Below are 24,714 nucleotides of genomic sequence, written 5' to 3'. Positions count from 1 at the left end.
CAGGCAATCCAACCATTTTTAAGCATATTGAAAGTAAATACATGAGAAGTAACAGCATGGGTTTGTCAGTAACAACCAACACCAGAACAACCTAGATCACTTCTAGCAGATGGTAACAGGCTTTGTGAATAGGCTGGAAAAAGTGAGGGTCATAGGGTTGCATGTAAGTTGCTCTTAACTGAAAGGAAAAAATAAGGTCTAGAGAAGTATACAGCATGAGTGCATAATTATACTGAAATATTTGGTACTCCCAAGTTGAAAGGATGTATTGACTGCGACTTCACTGAGATCTGTTTTGAATCCAGAGCTATTTGATATTTCCATCAACATCTTGGATGACTAAATAGAATACACTTATTCACATGCAAAGGCTTTATACACAGGCAAAGGTTCCAGCCATGCTGGAGCGCAGCATGACAATTGAGAAGGATGCTGGCAAATTGGAAAAGATGAAATGACACTAAATAAGGAGAAACAGAAAGTTCTACATACACAGAATAATCCACTGCACAAATAAGTGCCAGGACAGAAAACCAGTTACTTAGAGGAGAGATTACGCATCACACATGCTAAACAGTTAGCAACGTTAAGCTATCTTACATTATGCTGATACTGGAATGCATAAGTAGGGAGATCTTCGGTAAGATAATGAAAAAAAAAAATCAGCTTAGCTTCACCAGCTGTGGTTATTTAAACTGGAGTAGTCTGGTAACTTCTCAGTTCTACACTCCAGGATAGCTGAAAAGCAACTCAAAAATAAGAAGCAGCGCACTGAAAATGGCAAAAAAAGAGTTCTCTGGCCTAAAAAAAAGGAGGACACAAAGGTATGTACGTACATAGAGAGGAAAGAGAAAACCTGCTTTCCATGTGCAGCAGTTAGGCGAGGTTATTAGGAAACTTCCTGCCTGCAAAACCAGTTCAGTAAGGATTGTACATTACTCAGGGAGACATTGAAATCCCCTCCTTCACCGCAGGTCTTTTAAACATCTTCCTGGAATACAGCAGGGACAGCTGATCTGAGAAAGATAAGAGGAGGAACTAGACAGCCTTTCAAAATCGCTTCCAGCACTATTTTCTTCATCTGCTATGGCTGTAATTAAGACAGGGATTATCCTTTGTTCTTTAAGATTGTGCTCTAAATGCTAGTTTAAATGACTGGCTAGGAGAGTAGTCTCAGGATCAGCTGTAAATAAGTCAACCTTCTTGTCTTCCACTCCCCTTCTGCAAGCACACTGAATAACTGGTGGCACAGTAACCTGAAAGAACGCTCTGGCATATTTGGTCCCACATCCTTCAGAAAGTACCTGAGAGCTGAGGTCACTGTCTCAACACTAAATATGATTGAAAAGACAAGCTGAAGAAAGACTTCAGAAAGGAAGCAGGCCCACTTCACATAATGGCATTCCAGAACACTAAGCCAATGGAGTTCATTATTCTGGATAGCTTACCACACAGTCTTGCACAGTACTATTAGTACTACTATTCTTCTGCAAATGGTGGTAGAATGATTAAATTTAATAATCAAGAATCACATCTCCCAGTCAAAACAAACAAAAAAAACAATATAACCATAGCAATTCCCAGCTTGCATTTGTTTTCTGTGTGTCCTGCTTGCTTCTAACTGAAGAAAAAGAAAATTGCATCTTTATTCTGCTCTCATTCAAATTTAACTAAAATGTGATATCCTCCCCTGAAATTAAAGCTATTATGTATCAATATAAAACAGATCCAAATGAGCAGAGTCAGATCCCTAATGTATTTATACTCTAAGAAAATAATACAAATCAAACAAACACTGCATACATTTTTAACACAGTAATCATTTACAACAAAAAGAACTCTTGGAGATGCAGGTATGCTGCTAAACCCCAATGTGAATGTTTCTATGGAATGATAAGGCTATATGAGCATGGTAATTATTACTGAATGCACTCTATTGTTTTATGTTTTCTACTTTCTAAGGGAGGCTCAGCAACCCACAGATGCTGTGGTGTATGGTATATTCTTTTGTCTCAGCCATCATCTCTGCAACTTCCCTGTTCAAAAGTTTTCCAGTAAGACATACATTTCTGAAATGGATATCAAAGAAACAAAACCAAAAATCTGCAGAAAATCATCTTACAGGACTACACTGAGTATAAGCTGATTAAACATATGTTATCTCATGGACAGTATAAATGATTTCATGTATTGAAAGGCTGCCTGTGTGATGCCGATGTTCATGAAAATCAAAAATCTAATACAAATGGCACAAAAAAATGTTGAAGTACATGTTTTTAATACGAGAAAAATAGTACATTTAGATTTCACCTGTGCAACCATTTGTATGCAAATGATTCAAACATCAGATGATTGTTTTAAATTCACATTAAAAATAAAAAAATATAAACATGTCAAAATATTTGCCAGCAACATTTCTGTAATAAAAAGGATGCCTAAATTCTGTGCTTTGGGTTTACAGACTCCCTTTTAAATTTTTTTTTATGTTCCCTTGTAATAGTTAATATTCTCTGAAGAGGAAATGAAATAATAAACAATATTTCAGAATGCACAGCAGGTTCTCTTCTTACTTTCATTTAGATCCACAACATCTAAGTCATATAATACCCAGGACTTCTGTAAAACAAATAAAAGCAAACATTTAATTAAGATAACTGGAAAGCAGTAGTTGAAAAACTTGAATTTTCACATATTTTAATATGTAAAAGACCTGATGAAGCCACTAGATACACTTTCCCCTTACATATTTAAATAAGAGATTAGAGTTTTCTAATAAATTAAAGGGAGACTGATGCTCCCGCAAGTTACAGCTTGGTGTATTTACATTCTACAGGTGCCTCAAACATCTCTTCTAACTCTGAAGGTGGCAGAGGATGTAATGTCTTCTGAGGAGACGCTAGAAACCATCATGTAAATGCTTACATGAATTGGTCAAGATATACCAGTTCTTCTGTTGACTGAACTAATTTTCACAGATTTGTTATTAATTACCTTAATCTTTGAAGTATTAGGCATGAGATGCAAAGATCTAGTTGAAATAAATAGAGAAATATAGGTCAAGAGTACCCATTAGAAAAAGGCATAAACTATTACTTGATAAAAAATATATTGCATTTTGTGAAATTCACTACAGTTGCTGTATTTTCTTAAACCCATTACAAAAAAAGAAACATAAATAGCCCCAAATGGAAACAACTCAGTCTTTATCACAACAGAATTATCATAGCAGCTCTCTGTCCTGGTAAAACATTTATTTGCAGATTGCAAAAGCAGATTTAAAAACTAAAATCAGCAAAACCAGAACTCTTCCTTTAGGCAATAAACACAACTAGATAATTACTGCTGCTGACCAGAGAAACAATCAAAACCAGTTGTGCAATACAGTACTAGTAAATGTTGCAACTTTGAACTCTAAAAATATGAACATCGAAACCTGAACTCAAACACAATGACATAAAGATTCATTGTCACCCGCCTTGAAAAAAAACAGTCTGAACTCTACTTGCCATTCTTGTATATCCCTCTTGGTAGGTTAACCAAGTATGCAGTGATATACAGAAAAGTGAGTGCAACCACTGGAATCACCACATTCCTCTCTCAACCCAAACCCAACAGTCATAAACTACCACTTCTCACAATACAGAGAAGCTTCCAGAAAGGACAGCTGTCCCAGCTGGAATCCGTGATATCCAAAATGCAGGGAAAAAAGGGGGAAGAAGAAAGTGGCATAATGTAGTCCAATGCTAGTCATTATTTAAAATCCAGTAATTACACATACAACGCCACAGAAAGGTTCAGCTAAAATTACTTAGATGAATCTAAATGCGGGGAAAATAAATGTTTTCTAATGTTAAAGTAAGTCTTATGCCCCTTCAGTTCTTCACACGACCTAAAATTCTGGAGAAGATGCATGAAATCATTTTTTTCCTGCTTTGTAAGACGCTTGAATACAAGCAGCTGCCATTAGGACTTGTGCTACATGGAGACAGTATTTTATGGTCTTTGAGCAGTGATTGTAAATACAAAGTATGATATCCTTTCCAAAAAAAATCAAACCAAACATAACCCTTTGTCACCTCAAGAACGTGACGTCACTCTGGTTCAAAGATAAGACACTGAGAAAAAAAAATCTGGAAGATAATGGTGCAAAAAGAAATTCAGAATGCACTTTTGTTGAGACCAAGAAGCAATACTGAGCGCTGATTACTGCGGACATAAGCTGAGGAGCTTGCATTTCACACCTGCTTTTTCTTAAGAAAAAAAATACCAGTTCAAGTAGTAAGAGTGTTACAGAAAAATATAGAAAAAAATTCTGAAACAATTTCTGAATTCATGATGAATTTACTTAACTTTAAAGGAAAGAGACAATTTTAAAGTGTTATAGGTTATAAGTAATTTCAAAGAATCACAGAACGATTTGAGTTGGAAGGGACCTCTAAGATCATCTAGTTCCAACCCCCTGCTATAAGCAGGGCTACCTCCCTCCAGATCAGGTTGCTCAAAGCCTCATCCAGTCTAGCCTTGAATGTTTTCATTTAATGCTTTCAGTTAAAGGACAATAAGTTGTGTATTCCTTGAATGCTTATGATTTTTATTTGCAAATATTTTACTGCAGGATAGTGCTTTTAGGCAGCCAGTAAACCACTCCTGTATAGATACAGCAAGGATCCTTAGCACTATAGGTGATTAATAACGGCAAAACCTACTTGACAACAAAGTTGTTCATACTGTCTGTAAAATCATTACCTGCTAGTACTTAACAACAAATTACCTGGGACAGAAAGACAAGAACTATCTCTCCACAAATAAAGAATAGGTAATCATTTGTTTTAATAGGCACGTAAATGTTGAAGACTTAAAATATCACTTCAGTTTGATTAGCCTTTCGTACAGGTTCTTCATCAGGCAGATAAGGGCTTGGGATTCATTTAAGCAGATGTGCTTTGCACACATTTAAGTGCATAATCATAACCTGAAGAGATGCTACGAGTCCTGCATGAAGAGCTGAAGCGATGAGTGCTATCCCACATAGTGCTGAGAAGGAGCCCTGAAGAGCTGCAGCACTTTCCTCACATGAAATTAAAGAGGGGAAGTATGCAAATTTTGCCCATCTCAGAGAACAAGGCAGGCAACATTCCACGCTCAGGGCTCTCTCCTAGCTCACATTTCAGTCTAATGAAACTCTTCCCTTGCAAGGCATCCAACAAACAAAACAGCAGAAAGGTGAAAGGAACCAAAGTGGTATGAAGCTCAATTTTTCACTTCAGCATCATGGACAAAGTGAAATGTTGAAAATAAAGCTGAAGAAATAGATGCTATTCTACCCAGTAGTAAGACATTGCAATCTACTGCTAAAATACTAGTTCAGCACAGCAGACGTGTCTCACCAAACAGACAGGCATCTGTTTAAGCATTCTAAGCTCCCTGCAGAATCAGTGGAGAAAATCAGATAGGATCAGCTACTCCCCACAGCCATCTGGTCTCATCACCAGCTCTAAGGCAGAAGTTGTGTCACTACCTTACAATAGATACCTAACTTGTAGATAGACTGTGATGACTGGTATCCCTCTAATTATTATTTTTTAATCAGGTAAATAAAGCTAAGTTTGTATACAAAGAGAAATAGAATCAGAAAATAAGGGAAGTTCTTTGAATGGTTTCTAACATAATAAATTCATACAGCTCAATTAAGATCAGCAGCCTGGTCCTTGCTGGAAATCTTTTCAGATTAGCAGTATTAAGCCAAGCTGGATTTACCTACTGTGGCACCAGTTCTCAGTATTTTTATATATTTTGGAGACACAGTTCACCACTGGTTTGGTAGAATTTTTCTCTATATATTTAAATGCCCCACCCAGAGTGGAGGCAAACCCAGAGTGCCTGCTGGAAAGCTACTGGTTTTAGAGAAATAACCAGAAGAGACTATAACTGACGCTACTACTTCTTCTAACTTCTCTAAACTCTGGGGAATGTATCCTCTCTAAATACAAAATTATTGTGGTTAATGACTGCAGTCTTTCTGTTTATATTTAATAGTGATGGTTGACAAAGTTCATCCGGCAGAGGACCTTGTCTGATGAATATCAAGGTACTTCTGAACTTGCACAGCCAGAAGACAACAGTTCAATTATTAAGATCAGTCCTACAATTTCCTTGCGTCCTACTCTCTCTGTATTCTGTAATACTAGGCTTGAAATTGTTCAAAATACAAGCCAGTCCTTTCCCAACAAGGCACAAGCAGTATCAGATTGTTAGCAGGGAAGGTGATAACTTCCGGGGCAGGGATAGGAGTAGGAGAGGATAAAGAGAAGACAACACTGCTGCAAAACACCTTCTTCAATAGATAGGAATGGAAGTCTTTGTTCCCAAAACCTGCTATTCCACAGTGTTTAAGACATCCAACCCACTAACAAAGCATGGGTCTCTATCTCCCTCTCCTGTTAATAACATGTGACTATGACAACATTGTACTGCAGTTATTCTACAAACTTAAGAAAAAAACTATGCTTTAAAAAACTCCAACACCACCGACCGTTTGGTTAAAGTCAGGATCAAAGTCAAGGTTGAAAGAGCTGGGCTTGCTTAGCTTAAAGAAGAAAAGGCTCCGGGGAGACCTCATTGCAGCCTTCCAATACTTGAAGGGAGCACATACATAGTGGGGAGAATGGCTGTTTACGAGGGTGGATAGTGATAGGACAAGGGGGAATGTTTTTAAACTGAGACAGGGGATGTTTAGGTTAGATATTAGGAGGAAGCTTTTCACACAGAGGGTGGTGATGCACAGAAACAGGTAGCCCACAGAGGCTGCGGACGCCCCATCCATGGGGGCATTCAAGGCCAGGCTGGATGTGGCTCTGGGAAGCCTGCTCTGATGGCTGGCAACCCTGCACATAGCAGGGGGGTTGAAACTAGAAGATCTTTGAGGTCCTTCTCAACCCAGGCCATTCTATGATTCTCTCAGAGTCAGTCAATGCCAGAAGCAAGTCAACTGTGTTCACTTAGTTTGGTCTTGAACTTATTTAACTTTAATAATATAAAACCAGAAAGGCTGCTATACACAGTCCTCTATTATCAGTGGAGAGAGAAAGGCACCTCCAGAACAGAGTATCATCTGACATGTTTCTTTCCATTGACTGTAGGTGGTTCCAGACAACTACATCAGCCTAGTCATTTTTGCTGGCTAAGGTTGCACACTAAGAAGAATCTCATCCTGCATACTCAAACATTATGATTTACTTTTGATTTACATGGCCTAATTATATGTTACTGTTTCCAGAACAATGTCTGGCTTATTCAATGTTCAGAACAGATTTTTTTGAATTAAACAAGATTGTATAGTAAAATTAGGCCCTACATTGTTGCAACTCTATGTGAGTTGGTACCACTTACCCTTTTTGCTTTAATGTCTGTTCCACAGTTCCCATGTGTACAATGCTGAACATACTACTTAGTGTCACTAGGAAGGTTATGAAGCTAAAAATCTAAAATAGGTCTAAAATACAGCATTATGAGTATTATGAAAAACCTTACGAAGAATTAATATTCTGTGGTCAGTACAAGATAAGTAAAGGACAAATAAAGCCAGGGGCTTCATACATGACTAAGGATAATAAACAAATACTGAATGCGCACTGCTTAAGATAGGGATCTTTTGGACAAACTACAATTCCCAGAACCATGGCAATAATGAATTCTGATTTCCTATGGATTTGTGTCTTGCAGTGCATTAAATTTGGTATCTGCGCTGCAAGCTCCAGCTGGAGTGGCTGGTTGAAGCAATTTTCTGTCTCTGTGTAGTTATCTCTGTCTAATGTAGTATGAACTAATGCTGGAGACTTTCTATCTGCAGGGTATTCTGGGATGTACTGCGTTATCTCAAAAATCTTGTTGCCTTGGAAGGGAAGTTAAAGAGATCAAGGAAAAACAGAACTGAGGTCTGCTACTTTCATTTCATCTCAAATTACATCCAACTGTTAAACTTTAAATGTTAACCTAAACTGTACAGGAAAGTTCTTAAATGAATTTTGACTCTACTCTGAAGATCTGTATTTATTTAATATAATATTAAAATAATCTTAGCAGTTGATCACTCTTGGGAGGTAGACAGAATTTAAGGTTTCGTTAGTTTTATAGCTGTCTTCAGAAGAGAGCAAGAACTTCAGTTGGTTGTTTTTTTCCTTTTGTTGACTATAGTTTCCATCCTTCTGCTCCCAGTTTAGAAAAATACCAGCCACTGCACCCACAAAGAGAAATACAAAGGCTTGCAAGACTTTTTAAAAAGCTAATTGAGAAGAATACTGCTTGTCAGCCATGAAGCCAAACCACACTAAAGTGCAAATAGTAACTGCATTCTCGGTGGTAATTTGGGGGGTTTGGTTGTTTTTTTGAGGACTGAATCACAGGTACAAATAGTTCACTGGCAACAAGAAGCACTGCTAAGGAACAGCTGTCATCAATTAATAAGCAAGTTTAGGCCTCTCTGAGACTTGTAAGAATTATGAATTAAAATGTTATTTGTCAACAGGTCTAAGAAAACCTCTAGGAAAGTCTTTAAGTGCCATTAACATTCATTTCCACTACAGCCCTTCCAATAAAATAAAAAAACAGTTATTAGTAACTGTTATGATTGAAAACTGTGAGCTAACTATTCTCAAAATCTGGTATAACTCCACAGCTGTTACCAGTGTAAGTTCTCAAATAACATCTGATTGTTTTAATGAGGCTACCCATGCAATTTAGAGCTGTGGCATTGAGGCTCATCAAAGAATGGTTTTCACAGACTATAAATATCTGAAAAATTAAATAGTGCTTCAGTTATCTGAATCACTGAGATACAGAAGTAATCTTCCTCTCTTAAGCCCAATAAAAGTAAAGCCTCAAAAGTAGAGATAGCAGTGTCTTATAAAAGTAACATGCTCTACTGATTTAAATCTATTCTACAAATAGAAAAAGGCAGCACAAAATGATGATAAAACAAATCTACCTTTTAGTTCCAATTGGGAATACTCATTTGAACCACAACTTGTTCTAAATCTCAAAAGAATCAAGAAGCTCACTATTTCAGTATGACCTCTATAACTCCAGATGCTGATTTTCCCCATCTACACGTTTGCTATTAAAAGTAGTTAAAAAAATGCCCATGGTAGATAGCAAACAAGACTGCATATCAAAAATCCAGAATGTCCTGAGATTAATGTCGATACAATGCATCTGAAAATGGTTTACTGTCTGCCAGCTTGCCTGTCTGCCTGTCTTCTCAGTGACTTCAACCTAATTCCAAAAAGCAAGGCCGCACTGAATTTCCAAGAAATTCCTTAAAACAAGTTTCCTCTATGGGACTAGTAAAGCAATGACAAGCTTCCACCACTGAAGCATCTCATTAGCCTAGAATTGATGATCCTACTGCAGAAGTAAACGAGATACAGTATCCTGCTACCAAAGACACAGCTGTCTTGTGCCAAAGCGCTGTGCAATGCTGTATGAACATATCTTACTACTGCAGAGTGAACGTGTGACTGAAGTGATCTAGACTGGCATCTGTCGTGTCATTTTTTCACAGTTACTAGTCACACTTCCTACCACATTTTTTCTCCTTCACAATTTCATCAGTTACAGGAAGTTAAAATTTAAGTGGTATATTCAGATTTCACAGTTTTATGAACAAGCAAATTATTTTGTTGAACCTGATAACCATGATGAAACTGTATGATGGATTTTTCTTTTTTTCTCTGAACTCATTCTTCTCAGGCCAGTGGCAGAACCAACTGGGCTAAAGAGTTTCTTGTTTAAATCAACACATTCCTTTCACAAACAGTTGCAAATTATACACCAAAGTAATCGTAACTGAGGTCCCAATATGGATTGCAAATATTTCTAGAGTGAAATATTACTGCAGACAAACTTAAAAATTCCCAAGGACGTATTTTCCCAACACAAATGCATGCATGTAGACTGTACGACTGCATTATCAAGCAGTTCTAATAATTATACTCCATGCTGGAGTATAATGGTCTAAATTTGTTTGCATGGCCACACTAAAACCCTATTGATTTTCATGAAGATTAGTAGGAATACTAAAGCTCCACTTAAAGTAAATTGAATGCAAGCAGTCTTGGAGTGAGAAATGCCCAAACACCATTTCTGAATGCTGCAGACAATTCTCTCAGATCTTACTAAATGCACTGTGCAGAGATTATAGCTTCACAGATATTTGTCTTCGCAGCAGCTAGGATCATAGCTTTTGGTTTGTAGTTTTCATGCTTCATACTACAAATATATTATTTATTTACAGTAGAAAATATCTTTTTAATTTACAAGAAAACTCAGTTATCTTATTTTTTATTTTTTTCCAGCTATTCAAAGACTTGTCATTGTCCTCATCATCTAAATAACACTTGGCAGTTAAGTTGCCAAGTTTATTCTCATGCTAAGGGAACTAAAATCATATATATCAAAAACAAAACAGAACAACCCAATAAACTAAAGTTTTGTTATTGTTGTTATACTAAAGTAGTGTTATTGTATGATAGAATAAGACCCTCATTTAGAAGCAGTCCAGCCCGCAGCTACTATCCTGACCATCCCCTATGGCTATTTAATGAAAACACTGCAAGTTGTGACTTTGTCAGTAATTTTGCTCGTTTATCTTTATTATGACTTCAAGAGTATTCAGAATGGAAGGCTAGTTTTGTATAACTGATATTGGTGATGAATGGCAGTGATAATGCACTGCATGAAGAACATCCATTAATGTCTAAAATAATATTCTACTGTCGAAAAATAAATTGTGATGCAAAACATTTTCATAGCTAATTAACAATAATTCAGTCCCACACAAGATTTTTTGTACGGAAACCCTGAGTAGCAAGGACCTTTTTCACCAACACAAACTAGGTAGTTAAAGATGCTGACTGCAACAGCTACAGTATTGATTCTACTACTAATTAACTCAGCTCTTTAGATTCTAGTAACTTCAAAAGCACTAGTGTAAATCAACCAAACAAACAGCTATGATTTCTGGATGAAACATTTAATTGTTGAACATAAGATGTCCACTCCTTTCATGAATATGTTGCCTGATAACAGTGTGCACATTCTGACAAAACTTAAAGAAAAAAGGGAATTATCCTGGCACAGAAATGGAATTATCCTGTAACCCCTTAGTATGAAGTATGGAAAGAAAAGCCACAAATGCAGCTTTCCTGAGTTTTTATCTTCTCCTTGAGCAATATTGTACCTGTTCTCCTCTGTTCTCTTACAATTCTTTCTCTGGATCTCTCTCCCTGTATGTCTACAGATACAGGATCCTCCCAAATATCACTGCAAAACCAGCACTAGTTGTTCTTCACTAAAGCTATCCTGTACTTCCACCCCTGAAATCTTCCTTTTAATTTTTTCTCATCCTACCTTTTCCAGTATTTCCGTAGTCAAAACTGAAAATGCATCCTCAATGTTCACGTTATCTTTGGCACTGGTTTCAAAAAAGGGTATCCCATGTTCCCAAGCAAGCTGGAGGAAAAAAAAAAAAAAAGTTGGCAATGGGATGAACAGTCTTTAGAAAAATAGAAAGAAAAATTGTTAATACTAATAGCAATAGATGTGTAGGTGCTTCTGACAGTTCTTAAAAATAAACGTTGACTAAGAAAACGTCAGCTCAATAAATTACACTGTATTTATTCTCAGTTTATAAATTTCAGATATGTCTTAAATATTTTTTTTTTTAAATTTATGTATTTTCCAAATGAGTTACTCGCTTTGAAACTTGTTACTTGCAAGTAAGGATACTCTCTACTGGATCTTTTCTCAAGGTCTTCATTTGTTTAGAAAATGAATCACTTCCTAGGCAAGTATTTACAGGAAATTCACAGAATGCTTGCAGAAAAGGACAGGTAAAAATTTGAGAAAAGATACAGAAAAGCGGGCATGATGGAATAAAGAAAAAGAGATGCAGCTTTTCACCAAGTAGAGAGAAAAGGGCAGAGATAACAAACATGCAAAGAACAGATGTGCACGTGAAAATATATTATGGTAATAGGTGAATAATGAAAATGCTTAGAGGAAATTGGCAGCATAGATTTTATATTGGCTAATTTTATTTAATTTGCTTGTTTTCGCTCAATTCCAGTGTTCCTCTCTTACAGTTGGTTAGGTAATATATTGGCATAAAGAATTAAAAAAACTCTACAAAAATCACAGCTTTTCCAGGTCTTGAACTTATTTTAATTTATACAGTTAAATACATGGAGAAAAAACAGCTGACTCTTGCCTCCCAAGGGAGAAGACCAAGGTGGGAGGAATATCCACCAGAAGAACCATAACAGGAGTGTCTATTTACTGCCTTTGTAATACCCTCTTGGTACACATCTGGAGAAAGCAATCCCAATCAAGGAAAACACTCCTACTGCTCATAATGTATACTAACCACTTAATTTGTTTGGAAGGCTCTTCATTAGGATAAAAAGTCTAAATCGCTTGCCCAGAGAAGCCGTGGATGCTCCATCCCTGGAGGTATTTAAGGCTAGGTTGGATGGGAGCCCTGGGCACCCAGGTCTGGTGGATGGCAACCCTGCACATGGCAGGGGGTTGGAATTAGATGGTCTTTAAGGTCTCTTCAAGCCTAAGCCATTCTACAATTGCCAGTTATAACTGCTTTCAATGAACTTTAGAAATAACCTAAAAAATTAAAAAAAAAAATAAAATAAAATAAACCTGGCACCTTACGAGAATTCAAAAATAAGACATGCAAGTACAAGAATTTGAGTGTAATATTTTAATTAAAACATTGTAAGGATGATATTAAGGTAGGAAAAAAGCAAGCAAAATGGTTTATTTTCCAAAATACTATAATAAAATATAGTTTTGAAAATGAAGATGCTACCTGATACATTTCTTAAGAGAGACTATTTCTAAACTCAAGTAGACTGCAATGAACATCTTGTTCTGTCATCAGGTCACTGATGTTGAATAATCTGGGTCCTACCATAGACCTCTGCTGTACTCTGTCCTTTACTAGCCACCAACTAGACACATGACCTTAAATTGCTACCCACTGCATCAAGTAGTCCAGCCAATTTTCATTCCATCTCGTGGCCCATATGTCCTGCTCACATTTCCTGGCTTCCAAGTGCCACAAGCCTAAATTCAAAATATATTACAAACCACCATTATTCCTCTGTTCACACACATTTTCTGGTCTTATAAAAAGCAATCAGCTGGCAATGCAAAATTTACCCTCTGTTGATTCAGCCAAATCATCTTTTTGTCCTTTAAATGGATGGAAAAGGATTTGATGACACAATCCTTCTCATGGATTGAAGGCTGATTGACCGTAGTCCTGTGAACCCTCCTTCTTTCCCTTCTGTTTCAAACACAGATGTCATACTAGCATTTGTCTAGTTAACAAGCATCATGATTTTTCAGAAATGATTGAGAGGCCTCAATCTTATTGATCAGCTTCTTCAGCACAGTTGGGTAAACTTCATCATGCCACAGACAAACTCAACTTTCCTAAGCAGTTTCTAACCCCGTGCTCTCCTGCTGATGGCTGATCTGCTTCCTCTCTAAGCCCCACCAGTACACAAAGAAGTCTGGGAAGAAGGTCCAATGTAAAGACCAACACAAAAGAAAAAAAATAACATTAAGTACATGAGCCTTCTGAGGTTGTCAAATACATCTATCAATGCACTCTTATTTTCTCCATCTGTGCACGATGTTGGACAAAGAATATTAATCACAGAATCATGGACTAGTTGACAAGAACCTGTGTGTCCACCTGATTCAACCCCTGCTCAAGCTGGGACACCCAAAGCAGGTTGCCCAGGACCATGCCCAGGCAGCTTTTGAGTATCTCCAATGAGGAAAGCTCCGGAAATATATGTATTAATATACGTACTATTTAAATTCACTTTGCAGACTGGTAAATATTGTGGCAAGCAAGTTATCTCCAAGTTTGGATAGATGAAAAAAATAATAAAATCAGTGTTAATGCAGTTGTAAGTATGAGCACAGCTTTATCTAATTCACCTCAAAGAAACTGGAAAGGCACATTCAAAGAATATTTTTTCTTGCCTTTGGGAACCTGTGTGTTGTGTATACCTGTAAATAAAATACATACACGTACAAACTGAAGGCAATAATGCTACTTGGAAATTTTATATCATCCTTGAGAACTGTTGGAGAGCTCACATGAAATAAGATTATATCTTTCTTACAATAAGAAAATAAATAACGCCATAATCTTTTCCAAAGCACAGTTTTATTCTAATGTTTTTATCTCAAAATACACTATTTCCTAAAAATCCTGCTATGGTTCCGTAGTGTAGAATCAGAGAGATGTATCTGGAATATTCCTAGCACCGCATCACTGTGGAGTGCTTTTTCAGTCATACTGTAGACGTAATCTAAGTTGTAAAGTCAAGCAAGCGAAGATGAGAAAAGGAAAACGAACAAAAGCCAACATTTTATTTGACTATTTCTGTTAGAAAGATGTGACAAGAGGAAAATGGACACATTCTAAAATGCCATATAATCTTCAATATTTATACTTATTTTTCAGTAAGTAATACATTTATATATTGATTTGGGGAGAGAGGAGCGGAGGAGCTCATAAAGGCTGAGTTCAAACATTTCAAATTATTAATACAAAAAAATCCCTTGCAGAGTTAAAATGAGCAATCAAAATGATGCAATTACAATTTTTTTTAGTAATTTCTTTGTTTTAGTTTATATACTGGCATATCATGGCTGCTCAGTTACAACAGATTACTATAGAAATGCCAATATACACAGTAAGATTCCCAGAAAATCCTTTGATCTTCCTTGCAAGACTCTGAGCAGAACAATACTCACAGCTTATATTCACAGGGTACCATGGAATTAATTATTATGTGGCAGAGTTTGCTGTAAACCATTTTTCTTTTTAATATGGATATTTTCATCTTCAAAGTGAGATTATGAGATTATTAGCTCACTCTCTGCTAATGCAATCTTTCTCCAGCCGTCTCAGTAAGATTCTTTGGCATTTCAAAATCACATTAAAGAACAAAACAGTGTAACTGAGGAGTTGTCTCAGAACACAGAAGAAATCTAGAAGGCAGACTCATTGGTAAAGAGGTGAAGACTTGTTCCTCAAAAAATAAAATAAAAAAGACAACTACATAAAGAGAAGCTTTGATTGTGATTAAGGATGCATAAAATGTCACTGTTAATACCACATGCAAAACCCTAATACTGCCCTCTTGTGCACACGTGTCCAGTGAGTATTCAGATTTCTGATAGTATATCCTTTGAGTGAAACTATACCTGTATCTTTCAGCAACCTTTTTCCATGTACACATACACATTACATTTTAGTTCGAGCATCTTTTAGAAACTCAGATTCAGATACAGATTAAAACCCACCGCATGCTACTTTTAAAATTTTCCTGATCTGTACTTATATAATCAGAAAGAAATGATCAGCATGCTAATCCTCAAACACAGTATAATGTGCCTGACTCAACTATCTGACTGCATACCTGAAGGGCTCATTCCAAGATTATTTTTCCCGTTTTTCAAAAGAGGTGCCATGCTTAGTTGTGCATTTTTTTGAGTGATGAAAACCAGCCTGCATGCCACACACTAAAAATCTGCATGTCCATCCTGAACATGGCTTATCTTTCACACTGCTGTCACTGCTGCCAAAATGCATCACCCACATCACCTTCACTGTGCTCACATCCACTGTTTGGGCTCTGTGAACATTCAGCAACTGCCGATGAAGGCCAATGAGTGCCATTTTTCTCTACGTGGAGGAATTCAACCTTTGCTTCATAAACACTCCCTTGTCAAACACCATTCGTCACACTGCCCCTCTGCTGCCATCAGCCATCATAGCAACAAAACATAATGGAATACTGGCGAGGAAACAACCTCTACTGCCATACCACCAACATCTGCCTCTGGCATTATGGCCCAGTATAATAATATAGGAGGCATTGTTTCCGGAGCACCACACACACAGTCTGCACAATCTAAATGTCAATTGTGACATTTAATCAGTATCACGATTTCTTCTTCCATTGAATGGCTCCTGGATTTCCTCAGGTTTTCAGTGATGGTAATATTTGCCTTTAAAACAGTACTCCTCACTTAACACTAGTTCTTCTTCTATAGTCTAATTTCTACTGTAGCCTCAGCTGCGTAACCTATGGTTTCAACTAGAGGACCTGGATGTCCCCAAAATGTACATGTCCACTGTTCTTCAGGATTACTTATAGATAATTAAGATCACAATGTGCAAGCTGCCACAATAGTTCTATATGGTTAGGCTGTTGCAAAAAAAAAAAAAAAAAAAGTCATTGATGAGTGCCATCAGGTATCCTAAAGTGATGCAAAAAGTGCCATGTATTATATGCTAGCACTTCATACTAGAACAGTGCTCTGAAAATGCAGATTTTAAAATACTTGAAATTATAATTTGAAAAATAATTATAATGCCTGAAACTATTTAAGATCATTTTAACTTTCAAAATAAAAATCAGTACTCTGAAGAGAGCAGCCAGGCATTATTTAATGTATTTCTGTTTATATGCTAAAAACAAACAAACAAAACCACTGTTCTTTTGGAGCAATTCCTAACAGAATTTTTGGAATTCAGGAGCCTTTTTTCATTGTCAGGTGAACAGCTCATAGTCACACACGCTCAGGAGAACCCAAAGAAAGCATCAGTGATTAATGGTACCTTTTCTCCTTTATGTTTTGGAACTACACGTTCTGATTCCTTATCACACTTGTTGCCCAGCAGTACTATGTCCACTTCATCACCTGCTTTCTAAAAGAGGACCAGCATTAATAAGTATCAAGTTAACAAAAAATATATATATATCAAACAACATAACTTAAACTCACACAAACCATCAACACAATTCCCTTGAAAGTAAAGGCTATGTTTCCTCTTGACCTTTTCATCTGTAGAAATGTTTTTCATCAGTTACCAAGATCCTGAGAAAAATGGGAGGACTGCAAAGAGCAAGAAAAAGCCACTTAAAAGTAAAAGGTATAATTTGGAACACCCTTCGTGAGGAATAAAGTATATGGTGCATGGGTTTCATCTTCTGATGAATGCTTGATGTTGAGGCTTCAAAGTGACTGGAAATGCTCCAAAGTCACAGACGCTGCCCTCCCTGAAGTAATGAGATTATGGATTAGCACGTTAGTCAGGTCTGCATCCAGCACTGAAAAGAAAAAACTAAGGAATTTGCTACACCTGAAAGAGTACCTCTCCATACTTCACTTTTGCACACAGACAGCAAAATTACAGTCCAAGTGCTCAATCTCAGCATAAAAGTTGGATTATTCCGAGACACTTGGAAGAAGGCAATATATTTTTTAATGAAGTAAAATTTTAAAAACCTCATTGACTTCAAAAGGAGGAAAAATGCTAGCATTCTGACCTTGTCTCCATCCTTCGTTCCACTAATCCAGTTACATACAGGATGACTGTGAAATGCACTGGATGCTTTACATCAGTGTTATTTTAAGATAAGCTATTGTAACTATAGATGACTGCAATCATGACAAGGAAATGGAACAGTGGAAATTGCAAACTGACGTTTGCTGTTAAAAACATAGTATTTAAAACCACTTTTGAAGCCTAAATGGAAAAAATGTCCGTGTCTAGAGACGAGTAACTCAAATATAATCTGTTTCCACAATGTACTTTGAAAGCAAATGCTCACACAGCTTCTCTGATGACTCAGAAGGTTTGATCTAAGGCTGCTGATCTCTCTGCAATGCTGCTGATGAAATCTCTGGTCTCCAATAAAGTCTTAATTTTTATAACACCAATCAAGCCGTAGGGTCTCTCTATATCTCTTCCAGAGAGAATTAAAGCTACCTCATATCTTCAAAAGTTTTCTGGGGAGAGACATGCACAAACACATCTACCTATTCAATATCACAGAATATGACAGAAGATGCCTCTTCTCAGAAAAAAAAGAAACCCAAAACAAACTCAGAAAAAAAAAAAAAGCACACTGATAATTCATCACTACAGCTGCAGAAGCAGGCCAGGCTGGCCAGGCTGCGAGTCACTGCTCTGCTGTCACCTGTGCTATGACTGAACAACTTCAACACCTCAAACCTGATTCTGAGAATCTGTACAAACTCAGGTGAAGACACGTCAGTTCCCCAGAGCACACACAGATGCACGTGGACACAAGTATCTCCTTTCAGAGAAATTGAAGGAAAGATCTCTATTCACTAAGGGATGACAGAATCATTATTTTTAGTCTGTTTGCTCTTTCACAACTACTTGCTTCATTTGAGGAGTACAGCAGCAGGCACAATTTATTATTAAGGAACACCATTTCATTTTTTTAATCCACTCTCATTTTAGAGTCAGCTAATCTCATTTTATAACCACAGCTGATGTTCAAGATAATGTAGTATTAAAATGAAGTAAGCTCATCATAAGAGTATAAAGTACAGGCCTGAAATAATCAATCAGTCTAACCTGGATTAATAGATCAAAATGCAGTGGAGCTTTACCCATTAAGGTCAGTGGTCCTCCTACATCAATAGATACACACACACACACACACACACACACACATATATATGTATATACACACACATCAGTCCTTAAAATAGAGTAAATAGACAATTTAATCTGATCACGCAGTCAACAATTTATTTGAAAGACTGTTGTATGTAGCAGAAGGGCTTCACCAGCGACATCTGACTTTACTCTGAAGTGAAATGTCAAAGGGAAATAGTGGCATCCTTTCTGTACAAAAAGATGAAATTCATACTGCAAATTTATTTCTGCACAAAGAGCAAGAATTTTTGAAGCAGGAATGTTCCTTCTACACTACTTCAAATACTAACAAAATTTAAAGGCTAGAGACACCTTGCCTTTCAGTAAATATATATTCATACATTAATAAAATTTAATAATTAGTTTCCACTTTAATTGGATTTCTAAGATGTTAAATTTAGTTTCTTCTTTTTAGAAAACTAAAGGATATACACAAAATGACCTTCATTCTGAAAACTGATTCTGCAGGTGAGCTCTTAAAAGATTAACTCAGCATGACTATGCACAAGTCTGACCATATACTCAGCTGGCATAAAAACTGCAGAGGTACACTGATTCAACTGGGCCAAAAATATGGCTGTTCACTGCTTCTAAAAGCTGATTGTGTATTTCCATCCTCTTTTATTTATAGCTCAGAAATAAGCCTTCCAAACGCTGAATCTATGGCTAAAAAAAAGATGATTATTTTACAGTCGTTAAGATGCTATTAGGTACTCCAGCATTCACCAAGCTAACAGAGTCAGGAAACATTTTTCCCATGTCATGTAAAAGTATAAAAATGTAATCAAGGCAAAAAGGGGAAAAAAAAAGTACATTTCATTGAACACTGGGAATAAAAATAAGGAAAACGTTTTGCCTTGATATCTCTCAAAAGTACATCAGAGTTTTGGTTACTTTCCTGAGTTTACTCTGCTTTTAACCTTTAAAGTCCACATTTTACTGAAGCTTCCTATAAAAAGAGAAAACCTAACCCATCTTTATGGAAAATTTCCAAAACGGCAATATCAGCTCTATACTTTTTTTGTCTTTCCCCTAGAAAAGTGGAAGTCGTGAAATTCCTTGGGGCTGCCCATATTTGTTGAGCAGTTTGGTGGAGTTTGGATCCATCAGGTTTGGGCTCGCTGCTGGACTGCTGTGACGGGTGGCCACATGAGGGAGCAGCACCATAGGCTCCAGACCCTTCCTTGTATAAAACTCATTCAGTGAAGTGAGGTTCTCCTCCAGAAACACCACCTTGCCTTCCACCATATTTCCACAGCACAGTTATTCAGGGCCACGCTATTTTTATGATCACTGATTACATTTGAAATGGGAACAGAAGTTTGTTTTGGGGTGCAAATGGTGAACCTGAGAATGCAAGTCTGATAAATATGCTATTTTAATGCTACGAAATCTAATGACTGTAGTAGAGGGAAAAGTGCAGCATTATTTTTCAGAAACAAAGATGAGATAGAAATACATATTGGCATATTGCGAGATAAAGGCAAAGCTGGAGAAGGTCACAAAGCCTGGAAGTTTCCTCCTCTGGCTCGCTAGACAATGACACCAGAAATGCATCCTTTGTACTCATCAAGAATAATATGTTAGGAATACCTTGTCCCCACAGCATCACGTGTAGCATTCATACATGATTCTCACAGATATACTTTTCCAATGTACTTTTCCAGGTACTTTTCCAATAGCCACATTAAGATCTCAACTACAAATGTCTTGTTTCCAGGACTTCAGTGGAATTGTACAAGTGATGGAATTTGTTTGTCTCTTAGTAAACTTTCACTTGATTAGAACAATTTATCCTCAAACAAATCTGGGTTTAGAGACATACCAATTTAGTAAGGTGACAAGGACAAGAAATTTTCAGGTCCACTAAAAGTGCTAACAATAAAACCCACCTATGAATTGGAACAATTCAATCCTTCTCGCACCAAGCTTTCCCATCTGAGAAATTAAAACTCAGAACAGTTTGAAGTCAGATTAATTTATATTTGCAAAGCACTTTGCTGTAGTGCTTTTATTTAAGCATAATGCAGAAATACTGTCACAGATCCCAACTCTCAGCTACACTGAATTGCACAGAAGCAGAAAATGGCACAATGCAAAATAAGCAGTAACATTTAATACCCTGGTTAACGGGTCACTTCTTATAGAAACCACAAGAAAGCTAATATATTCCACAGCAGTACATTACGTCAGCAAGTGCTTGCAGAAAATTTCCAGCATGGTGGTAATCATTAGGATATCATAATGCCAGCTTCATGGCCATATTAGCACAACGAAAACCAGCCCAATGAATTTGAAAAGCATCTACAGCCTCTCATCTATGTTAGCTTCCGGTGATCAAGACACCATGTGTGAATCATGTGAGGATTTAGGTTAGCAAGGACTTACGGAAGTCATCTGGTCTAACTCTGTGCTCAAAGTAGGGCCAACTTTAAAGTTATGACAGTTGCTCAAGGCCTTGCTGAACTGAGTTTTCAGCATCTTCATGGGTGGAGATCCACATCCTCTCTTGTGCCTCTTTCTGCATTTGACCACTACCACATAAAATTTTTTTGCCAGTATGTAAGCTTCCTCAACACAAGTTGGAAAGAACTGCTTTCTGCAGCTGATTTGGCACATGGTTAATTGCATTTGATTTTTAATGGCCAAACAGGATCAGCCTTTCAGAACAGCTGCATTCAATAGCTAAAAACCATGCTAACAGACAAGAGGGACACCTTAATAAATAAGAGATCACCTATGAATAATGAACAGCTTCAGGCTCTATAATAATTTTCCTACAGCAATTGTGCTCCTAATGAGTGCATTATGAATCTAATAAACCTGTATTGGATTTGTCAATGAAGTCCTAAGATACTCAGCTGAAAGTGTATTTTTCTAGTAAGCATTTTTATAAACAATCCTATTAGTTTCTTCTAATGCTGAATACAAGTGGTAGAATAAGGTATCTGCTACCATGTATTTCTGTCTTGAACATCCTTAATAATTCATTTTTAATAGGAAAGAGCTGTATTCCACATTTAAAATAATTAAAATATATTCTTCATATTTCAATTAGTTCCTCCCCCTTACCTTATGAGAACATTACTGGCAATCTCATAGCACTAAGCATTAAAAACTAGCAAGTTTTTAAGAAATCAATGGATTTTCTAGGAATGGTGAATTGCTAAGATTTTTCCAACAGTTGAAAATAGCAACAGCTTTTGCACTGAAGAGATTTTTTAAAATTTTTTCCATTTAAAACCTCTGTGTATGGAATTAAAAGAAGAAAGTGCAGTGTAATTACTGACTCGTTTAAAAAAATCCTGTTTGATTGGTTCAGGTGTAAACTTCATCAGTCTGGCATTTAATAAAACTGGTCTCTGTTTCCTTTCTTGACTTATTTTTTTTTTAAACCCTTGCACATTTTTAAGGGTGCTGTAACAGCAGCCACTCTAATATTGGTCATTTCTGGGGTATGAAATACTGGTTTGCATTTACAGATCAAAGCAAATGCAGGGAACATCACCATCCTGAAGCAAGTAATTAATTTTCATGATACGCCCTGTGTTTTAACAGTTATTGCTTAAAAACACTTCTTTTGCAATGAATGGTCCCATATATTTTCACCAAGACACTTCAGAAATTGATATCACACTTGGCCTAAATTAAATTTTTTATTATTATCTAGCTTCATTACAACATTCACTAATTGCTAGCTTTGAGATTGGTACAATCAATCATGCAATTTACATTCCTAGAAATTGCCTAAATTGAGTATTTCTGCATGTTTTTAATATTTTAAACTAAGGTAGTACTTTCAGGCAGAAAGATTAAACAAATCTAGTATCAATAACTTGAGTATTCTTACATGGAAGCTTTTAAGCACCAAAAACAGAAAAACGGGTCATGCAGGTATGATTTCCTGATTGAGTTATGCTGATTTAATCTAAGCCTCTTCAGCACTGTGGCCACAAGGGCCAGTCCCATCCTTCCCTCCATCCCAGCCTCATAGCCCAGCTGTAGCATGTTTATGCTTGCACGTAGTAGCCCAGCGACTCAACCATTCCATTTTTGTAATTAAAGATGATAGGACAAAAATGACCCCTCCAATGACTGCATGAAGTCAGGGCTATATTTCATATGATACGTGTGTGGGCTGCTCCAAAAGTAACACCTCCTATTTTATTATATTGGCCCATGACATCAGAGATCAAAGTTCCCCATCAATATTCTGTCACATTTTGTTACCATCTGACAGACAGCAGAAGAGGAGCAGTCTGACAAAATAGCAACCGATACAGAAATGTGTATGAAGCAATAATGCGTCACTGAAGTCCTGCAAGGGGAAAAAATTGCACCTACTGATATTCACCGACGCTGAGTATTTTTGGAGAGCCAACAGTGGATGTGAGCACAGTGAGGTGGTGTGTGGTGTGTTTCAGCAGTGGTGATGGTGGGTCACCTCCACTGGCGCAGATTTTTATGAGCATGACATCAGAATCTTGCTCATCACTGCTGAAAATGCAGAGCTAGTGGTGGCAACTGTCAAAAAACAGTGTTTTGTAGCTAGCTATCTATCTTACGAAGCAGCAAAACTGCTTCTGACAAGTTCTCTGCAATACAAGGTAAAGTACTGTTAGGTATACAAATAGTCATACACAAGGAAAAAAAAAATGACTCACTCAGCTAGTGACGAGGATCTCTGGCTGTAAAACACTCTTAAAAAAAGCAACCTTTATCCATGAAATGTTCTCCATTCAGAGCATAGCCCTTAAATGAGCCTAGGAGGAAGGGGGGAGGGAGGGGAGAGCCATAAACCCCCTTCTGGTCACATGGGAAATGCAGGTAAAATGTTTGCACCTGTGCTTCCTGGGCCAGCCACCCCTTTCACCAGGTGCTCTATCATCAGTTCAGGTTATGACCTAACAGTTCCCCTACAGTAGCTGAATACTTGCTTTATTGAATAGTGCTACTGCATTCTTTCTATCTGTTATTTCCATGGAAATAAGTAGGAGGCATTACTTTCAGAATATAACTATGTATATACATATACATACTACATATGTATATATATCATCTCAGGGGATATACATGGGTAATCTACACTTTCAGCTACTATCATGCTGAGTGCTGAGTTAAATTGTAGCTAATCATGAAACCGTACCACAAGCTTGTGGTAGCAACGGTAATGGGAGGACAGTTGGACTAGATGATCTTGTAGGTCCTTTTTAACCTTGTGATTCTATGATTCTACGACTTGTTTGCCTGACAGAAGGGCATGCACTTTTCTTAACAAAATGATAAAACACGTGTTTTAGGTTGAAGTGCATTCAGACAAGCCAGTAAGAATATTTTATCATCAGGTTTCCTTTGTAGCACATTATTGAAGTTACGCTCTGTTGACACTAAGACTTCCAAGATAGCTGTAAGGTCAGGGATAATGATGCACTACATTACCATAGTAATGTTCTTCATACTGAAGTAATGTATATGCAATGTCTTACCAACAGCATTAATATCCTAAGTATATATTATTGGATATATGACTGTGTGTTATTCATTAATTCATCTGCATACTGAATGGGTAACAAGAAAAAAGGATTCAATTTGATGTTTTTTTTTCTGAACCTGCTTTCTGAAATGGGCTCTTCCAATCATTACATCATACTCCTACCAAGTCACAGAGGAGGTTGTATTGTTAAAAAAAACCAAACACCTGTCTGCATGTTTTTTTGATTTTAATCAACAACAAGCATTATCTTATTTGGAATCATACACAATCATAGTAACTACAAATTTTCATGTTATTACTTAGAAAATGGACCTGTCTCTATCCAATGGCAAACATATCAAGAGGGACTGAGTAATACAGGCTCAGCATACTGGGTTACGATCAGCTCAAGGACCTGATGCCTGAAGGCTTGTCAGCTCCTCCCTCCTCAGTTCCTTCCTCACATTGTTCCCACACATTATTCTCCTGGCCTTCTTGTTCCTCCCGCTTACCTTATGCCAAGTCTAATATCTGTCAGACCTTTCTGTGAACCTCATAAACCCAGTAATGCAGTGGAAACCTACCCAACCGTTTTGGCTGTTAATTTTCCACCACGTTAGAGAGGTGCAGTGAAGCTCTGGGAGATCTGACAGGCTCCAGAAGC

The 24,714-nt window shown here is 37.1% G+C and overlaps 1 protein-coding gene across 2 annotated transcripts in view; it reads right to left on the bottom strand.

The window, feature by feature from the left end:
• Nucleotides 1–2,259: 2,259 nt before the first annotated feature.
• LOC125690752 (ras-related protein Rab-10-like) overlaps nt 2,260–24,714 on the bottom strand; it is a 30,621-nt gene continuing 8,166 nt past the window's right edge. The window contains exons 4-6 of one of the 2 annotated variants that reach the window (XM_048939471.1): nt 16,721–16,810; nt 11,407–11,508; nt 2,260–2,616 (exon numbers count right to left, since the gene is read on the bottom strand). In XM_048939471.1, coding sequence (XP_048795428.1) covers nt 2,542–2,616; nt 11,407–11,508; nt 16,721–16,810 — 267 coding nt within the window. In that variant the 3' untranslated portion in view covers nt 2,260–2,541. The remainder of the gene's footprint in view (nt 2,617–11,406; nt 11,509–16,720; nt 16,811–24,714) is intronic. The other variant, XM_048939472.1, reaches the window with a different exon arrangement.

This window comes from Lagopus muta, chromosome 3 (assembly GCF_023343835.1).
Source record: "Lagopus muta isolate bLagMut1 chromosome 3, bLagMut1 primary, whole genome shotgun sequence".
NCBI lineage: Eukaryota > Metazoa > Chordata > Aves > Galliformes > Phasianidae > Lagopus > Lagopus muta.
The sequence above is the reverse complement of the archived record's forward strand: the minus strand, read 5'-3'. Positions and strand labels throughout refer to the sequence as shown.